Source organism: Eumetopias jubatus, unplaced genomic scaffold, assembly GCF_037043125.1.
Source record: "Eumetopias jubatus isolate StellerSeaLion01/CBP00866 unplaced genomic scaffold, mEumJub1_p1.0 scaffold_12, whole genome shotgun sequence".
Taxonomy (NCBI): Eukaryota; Metazoa; Chordata; class Mammalia; order Carnivora; family Otariidae; genus Eumetopias; species Eumetopias jubatus.
Window position 1 is genome coordinate 5,218,794 of NW_028274818.1, and position 7,856 is coordinate 5,226,649.

Consider the following 7,856-nt stretch of genomic DNA (forward strand, 5'->3'; position numbering starts at 1 on the left):
CACCTCCTCTCTCCTCAAACCCATGGCCTCTGCTGATGACTCTGCTTCTCATTGCACTGAAAACGTAGAAGAAATAAGAAGAGAACTTCCATTTGAGACTACCACCAAGAAACCTACCTACCCAGATGGATGGTCTATGCTCCCATTAAGGTTAGCCTCTTCCATCATGGAACACTCACCCACCTCAAGCCTTTGCTCTTGCAATAGCCCCCACCCCTTGCACCATCAGCTTTGTTACTGGTATAGAATGTTATGGGTTATTTCCACCAACACACAACACACCAACCCGTTTCCCTCATCTTACAAACCCCTCCCCTGACCCCAGGTTCATCCCTGGCTGCTGCCTCATTTCTCTCTTTTCCTTTATTGCAAAGTCCTTTAATGTGTGTTTGTATTTTCTGTTTCTGTTTCCTGACTCATTTTTCCTGTACCTACTCTTAGCAGTTGCTCTTCCCTACTACTCACTGGAACCACTCTTATCAAGGTCACTGTATGTGCCATGGTGCTGAATCCATTCTCCATCCTCATCTTGCTTTCTCAGGAGCCCTTGATATGGTTCATCAGTCCCTCTTTGAAACACTGCCTTCATTCAATCCCTAGAACTCCACTCTCCTGGTTTCCTTCCTATTTCACTGGCTTCTCCTTCTCAGTCTCCTTGACTAGAAACTGCTGCTCTTAAAGACCTCTAAATATTGGATCATCCCAGGATTCAGTACTCAGACCTCGTCCCTCCCAGCCATGCTCATCCAGTTGCATGGGTTGACAGACTTCTGGAACGCTTGCAGAGATAGATCTCCCACCCAAACTGCCTACATGGATCAGTATTTGGAGGTCGAAAGGGCATTGCAAACTTAGCAAACAAACTCTTGGCTCCAAAGCCCCTCCCACTGACAACATTGAAACTCCCCCAAATTCTGAGACCAAATGCTTGACTCATTTCCTTCTCTCATACTCCTTACGGAGTCTATCAGCAAATCCTGTTGGCTCTAACTTCAGAACATGTCTGCAATCCAAGCACCTCAAACCTCCCTCATTTCTGCCACCGGAGTCACAGCCTGACATAGCCATTGGCTTCCAACTAATCTCCTGGCATCTGTGCAGTAGACAGAGTCATCTTTTTAAACCTGTGTCAGATTTTGTCTCTCTCCTGCTTTAAAACTTCCAGGGATTTCTGAAACCCATAGAAAAGATATCCACAGGCTCTGTTATGGCTTCAAAGACTCTAGGTAAACCCGTCCCTGACCCCTCTCCTGCCCTCTCTCTCCACTCACTGCACTATGGTTGTACTGGCTCAAACAGCTCATCAAGAACATTCCCTGCTCAGAGCTTTTGCTTCTGCTGTTCTCTAGATATCTTTTTTCTTTATATATCAGGATAGCGCACTCCCTCACTTTATTTTCAAAAAATTATCTCCTCTAGGGGAAGAATGAAGGGGGGGAAATCGGTGGGGGAGATGAGCTATGGGAGACGATGGACTCTGAGAAACAAACTGAGGGTTCTAGAGGGGAGGGGGGTGGGGGGATGGGTTAGCCTGGTGATGGGTATTAAAGAGGGCACGTTCTGCGTGGAGCACGGGGTGTTATATGCAAACAATGAATCATGGAACACTACATCAAAAACTAATGATGTAATGTATGGTGACTAACATAACAATAAAAAATTATCTCCTCTGAGAAACCTGCTCTGACCATCCTATATAAAATAAACACCCCTTCTGACTGCACACTTACCCCTGTCAGATGATACATCGTACATTATTTTATTTTATTTTTGTGTCCCTGGTTAGGATGCAAACTCTTTAAGAGGAAGAATTTCATTCTGTTCGTTGTTTTTTTTTTTAAGATTGTATTTATTTATTTGACAGAGAGAGACACAGCGAGAGAGGGAACACAAGCAGGGGGAGTGGGAGAGGGAGAAGCAGGCCTCCTGCCTAGCAGGGAGCCCGATGCGGGGCTTGATCCCAGGACCCTGGGATCATGACCCGAGCCAAAGGCAGATGCTTTACAACTGAGCCACCCAGGCGCCCCTCTGTTCATTGTTTTGTGTCTAAGACCTACAACAATAGTTAACCCACAAAACATGTATATGGTAGGCGTTTAATAAATACCTGTTCAAAATATGAGTGCTGAAAGCTACATTACCTAACTAAAATCTCTTTCATTTAGCTTTGTCCGTTATGTAACTGAACTTAACCATAAGCTAATTCTCATAAAAGAATGAGCCCATGACTCAGAGAGCATAGATTGCTTTAGTTGATAAGGAAGCCAGAGAAGTAAAACAAAACTGCCGGGTTAAGGAGTGCAGTCACCTAGAAAGGACACCATTGACTTGTGGCTCACATGGGCTGTTGGAGAATTGGACAAACTGGTCCAGATGTTCTTGATACCAGAATGCCCTGAAATCTCAACACGGGCCCATAAAGGGCCCAGCTCGTATCAAGCTAGAGATCCAGAGATTGGGAGAAAACAATAGGCAGTCCACCGGGGCTGAAATTACGGTGAGATTGGTGGAGACTAGTAACGATTAAGGAAAAGTGAGGGGAAGGGAGGATGTAAGACAGAATAGGGAGGAGCCACCACGACCACCAAAGAAATCAATGAAAGAAAATAGGAAGGGAAAGAGAAAAAGAAAAGGAGCAGATGTGAAGGCAGTCTGGGCAGCATCTGCACACTCACGCACGGGGAGTGAGATCAAAAATCGGTTAGGAAGAAACCCTCACACCCTGTAACCCACATGAAGCTTGGTGATCTCACAACCGAGTGTGTGTGAGTGGCTGGGTCTGGAAGGGGTACAAGAAACCAGCACCACCTAAGCACAAGTGGAAAAACAAGTGGGGACTTTAAAGTGGTTCACAAAAACGCTTCAAGTGGAGTCCCCCCTCCTGAAACATCCTACTGCCTGATGCGTGTTTTCCAGCGGGCTGTGATTCAGTCAGTCCTGTTTACTCAAAGAATCTGGAGGAAACATTTGTAGCCATTAACATCAACTCACTTTCTTCAAGGGTAATTCTACTCAGAAAGTAGAGTGATTCACATGGACCCATGGATATTTTCCTGAAATGAGCCCCACTTGGCCAACCCTTCACAAGACGGGATTCCCACCTAACGATAACCACTTGCTTTGTTTTGCCGGGTCATAACACATTCACATGGGCTCACAGCCTCTCGCCATAGCTTTCAGGGAGAGGAGGCGGGCGTCTCTCCAGGCCTCACACTTCTTACAGCAAATCTAGGCCCCGGAAGAGAAGCTGTTCTTTAACCTCCAGTCCCAAGAGCCATCCTCTTCAACCCTGCCCATCCCCTGCCACCCTGTTCCTTGATGCTGCTGGGTCTTTCTGACTCAGAGTACTTGCATTTCCATGCCCCAGCCTGAACACACCAGTTACTGCCCTCTTTTTTCCTTACTAACTCCTTCCATCCTTCCCGTCTCTGCCTCTGACCCCTAGCCTCATCTAGGCCTCCCTCCAGTGCCTTTGTATGTCCCCTTCACATCACTCATCACGCTTTTAACTCTGATTCTATGCCTGTCATCCTTACTCAGGAATAAGCTTCTGAGAGCAGTGACTGTGTCTGTTTTGTCCACTTATAGTCCTAACAGCCACCTGGGACATAGAGGAAACTCAGTAAATCCTTGTTGCTCAAGAGAATGAAAAACTGAATGAGTGAGCAAATGGCTACAGAGTCTAAGTTCCCCCCTTCTCCAAAATCAGAATGTACTCTGTTTCATCTGTAAAACATCCCTAAGAAGTACAGTGTGGGGAGAAATGATGGGGACCCTTCTCCCTGCTTGCCAGCTGAGCAGATGGAAAAGCCTTGGCTATGGACCCTAGGCTTCAAGCTCAGCAGGTCACTTGCCATCCCCCTGAACACTCGCAACACCTCACCTCTGCATTGGTGCCTTCATCTGGAATACTCTCTTCAAGTCTTACAAAAATCCAGTGTATATATTTGGGAAGATACACAAGGAACTGGTGATAGCAGTTGCCTCCAGCAGGGGGGACGGTAGGGGGATTTGTCTCCATTGTATATACCCTTTTGTACTTTTGAAGTTTTAAATAGACATATGTGTGATACTCTTCCAATAAACAAACTAGTTAATAAAAAAATTAAATGAAAACTTACATGATGAAAGAAGTTCCTATCCACTTTCCCAATTCCAGATCAAATACTTCCATATGCCCTCTACTTCCTTCTATAATTTTATCAACTTCTCTCACCTTTTGAATATTCCTGCACTTCATTTCAATTCAATTAAAATCAACTTATATGTTCCAATTATAGATAGCATGTTCTAATTTTTACCATGGGACCTGGATACAAATTTTAGCATGCCTCCCACTCCCACCGAACATAAGTTTATCCAGGTTCATTTATTGAGGTCTCTGAAGTCAAGCTGTGTGACTACAGAGAAAGTGCTAAACTTCTCTGTGCCTCTCATTCCTTCTTCTATAAAATCGTACTGGTAACAATAATAACATATCTCATAGAGTTGGTGTGAGAATTAAATGAATAATATACAGAGCACTTAGGACAGTGCCTGGTATATTGCAAGCAAGCTGTGCATACTATTATTATTCATTCAACAATCATTTGTGGAAGGGCTCTGATGTGCCAGACACTGTGTCAGGTGCTGGGCAGAGGTTGTGGATGTTCATTTTGCTTCCCCCACACCTCGCACAATTCCTGCCACATCACATATCCTTAATAGATAGTTACTCAATGGGATTGTCCAAAGTCAGTCTATGGATAAAACCAATGAGCCCTGATGTTCTGATTTCCAGTCTGGTGCTGGAGATGTGAAGGTGATGGCATTATATCCCAGTATTCAATCTCTTGAAAAAAAGTATCCCAGTATTAAGTCTTTTGAGAAGTGCTTAGATCTACATCTTGGGATAGAATGGCCCAGTGAACAAAGATGGGTCAAGTCTGGAACCCACACACTTGTCCTTCATGTGTGTGAAGGAGGTGGGGCAGACCCACATGGAGGAATACAAAATCCCCCTGGGGCAACTCATCAGTTGTAAGAGATGCATCCCTCTGGCGGGGGATGCTTATAACAGGGAGGCTATGCATGTGTGGGAGGAGGGGGAAATCTTGGTACCTTCTGCTCACTTTTGCTGTGAACCCAAAATTTCTCCAAAAATAAAGTCTATTTTCAAAAAATACCATTGAGGGAATGGAAAATTCACTTTATTGGGGGAAGGGACATGTGGACTTTTGATTTTACAATTCTGACAGGGAATTGGGAGGCAAGCTGAGTAGAGATGGGAAAGAGGGTGGGTCCTGATTTTACAAGAATCGCACTTCTTGGTTGAGTAACTGTCATGGTTGACCTGTCCCACTTGCAAAGCTTTTCCATCTGTGTTTAATTGGGGTTTCACAAAAGGGTGTGTATTTAAAAATAAAAACACTAAAAATGTGCATATTTCAGAGAAAACGGAATGCAAGGAAGACAGATGCCAAAGGTTGGTCACAAAGCCCCCACGGGGCTGTACTGCTTCTCACTAACAAGGGACCTCCAAACCTCCAGTGGAGCGCTGTCAGCACCTGCTGCCATGGGCACACCATGGGCCAGGCTGGCCAGCAGGCAAGCAAGCACAGAGATTTAAAAAGTCCAGCCCACTGTTCAACCCCATCATTCCTGATAGTCACTGAAAAATATCCCCAAATGGTAGAGTCACAAATGAGGTGCACTGGGAAGTCTTGGCTCTCTCTTTGGTGGCTTAAAGTGGTTCAGTTTGGTTTTCTGAACTCTGAGCTCGATCACCCCTTCCCTAGACCTCAGAAAGCAATAGCTATGGGTCTGTCTGATTTCAAGGGAAACAGGGGGTGGAGAAATGTCCTCTTTATCTGGGAGTCTGGCAAAAGATAGATCCCATGCACAGCCTCTCCAACATCCCTAGTGTATCTCTGGACTTTTCCTGGAAAAGTCCTTAATGGATTTGCGGTCTTGAAAACCCCAAGTGCAAAACACCCAGAGCCTCAGGATTTCCCCCCTTCCCTAATGCTGCTTCCACTCCAGGCTGCCTCCTCTAGTGTAACCGGCCTTCAGGCACTTCAACACTCCTCACTGAGCCCAAAGTCCACTCCTTGTACGGCTTTTTCTTTCTCAAATACTGTTTCTCATAGCACTGATACTACTAACAGAGAACCCCAGCTCGCCTCTGAGAGGAACACAAGCCAGAAACACAAGAGCAGAGCCCAGCCCCAAACCCTGTGTTGTGTGTCTGGCTCTACCGCTAGAGCTGCCCTGACCCTAGAGAGTTCCCAATTTGCATTTCCAGAAATCCTGGCCTCTCCCTATCTCACTGCCTTGGGAGGTTCTCTTCCAGGAAAGTAGCCACCAGTATGACCACACTGTGGCCACTGTCTGTTCTCAGCTGATGCCTGAGGTTTTCACTTCACTTCTACCCTCCCTTCCCCCTACAGCCCTTCCTTGTTGTTGGACCATAGCTCTGGTTTGCTCACATGTGTGAGGATCCCCTTCAAGGGCAGGGATATAGGAGTCATCTTCTCCCCAAGCTCCATCCGTCCTTCTCAGCCCCTTAGCCTGGGTCTTTGTCAGATGTGAAAACAACCACTCAACCAGAACCTTGACTAGAACGTCCCACCCTGAGAGCCTGGTCTGGAATGTGACCAGTGCCTTTGGCTGAGGGCTCCTGCTTTCCGTGGAAACTAAGATTGGTGGGGCTGAGCCTTGGCATCCAGGAACCCACAATATTCCTTCCCCTTTCAAAGAGTCAGAAGGAACTCTGAGCCAAGCCCTGAGAGAGAGGCAGCCAAACCACAACCCCCAGCCCCTACGACTTCTCTCCATCCATGGGCTCGCTGACTCCTGGCAGGTAATGGCAGGACTCACATCCTCAAACAGATGAACACTCACCTGTTCCACAGCTCAGCTCAAAAGCCAGGGAGAGAAACAGCAGGAAGTTCAAAGAGAGGAGCCTCTTAGGATCCATCAGCCGGTGAAGAAAGGGAAGGGAGCCGCTTGAGGAGCCCAGCAGCTGCTTGCAGACGCCACGACAGAGTGAGTGAGGTCCGTGTCAGGCAGAGGTAGCTCTGCCGCCTAGTTATGCATCAGGAACCAGATGGCTTCCTGTATCACTGGGACTTTTTCTGCCTGAGTCTCGAGGATTGCTCATCTCCTTTCAGGCTTTAAATCACTTTGTTGTTCCCAAGAAGTTCGTGTCAAATGCTCAGACTGCTAAAGACGGGAAAGTAGTTCAGCAAACCCAGCCTTGAGCAGAAATTTACCCCCCTCCTACCCACCCCTGCCTTCCCTGGTAGTTCTGTCTGGTAACTCTTCTTAGAGTGCAAAGAAGAGATGGAGTCTTGTTAGACCGTCCCGAAATCTGGGTCAGTTAGTTCAAGGCTGAACTTGGATGACTAAACCTTAAAGAGTTCTTACGTCTCATGTTTGATTTGTTCCACAACTTCACATGCAGTCAGGTCCTGATGCCAAAGCCACAGAGACATGGGGAAGGCAAGGACAGATCAGTTGGCAGAAACCCAATTTCCCAGCTAGGTGCAGTGTGGTAGAATTTAATGAGCTCTGGGTTGTGTTTGGAGGGGGTACCTTTATTTCAGAGCTTGTGTCTAACTTTTTGTGGAGGGGAAGGGACTAAAACTGGCAGAAGAAAGACATACTTTTCCATGAGTTAAGCTATAAAAATGAAAACACTGGAAAGATGCTTTTACCATCTTTTACTTTGAGAGGCTAGACTCTTGTTTTTAAAGTCCATTTTAGGGACGCCTGGGTGGCTCAAATGGTTGAGCATCTGCCTTCAGCTCAGGTCATGATCCCAGGTCATGGGATCGAGTCCCATGTCCGGCTCCCAGCTCAGCAGGGAGTCTGCT

General features: G+C 46.4%; 1 protein-coding gene across 2 annotated transcripts in view; it reads right to left on the bottom strand.

Annotated features, from left to right (window-relative positions):
- The window catches only part of SLAMF1 (signaling lymphocytic activation molecule family member 1), a 33,449-nt gene extending 26,242 nt beyond the window's left edge, over positions 1-7,207 (bottom strand). The window contains exon 1 of one of the 2 annotated variants that reach the window (XM_028090920.2): positions 6,883-7,207. In XM_028090920.2, the coding sequence (XP_027946721.1) occupies positions 6,883-6,958 (76 nt within the window). In that variant the 5' untranslated portion in view covers positions 6,959-7,207. The remainder of the gene's footprint in view (positions 1-6,882) is intronic. The other variant, XM_028090919.2, reaches the window with a different exon arrangement.
- Positions 7,208-7,856: the final 649 nt, after the last annotated feature.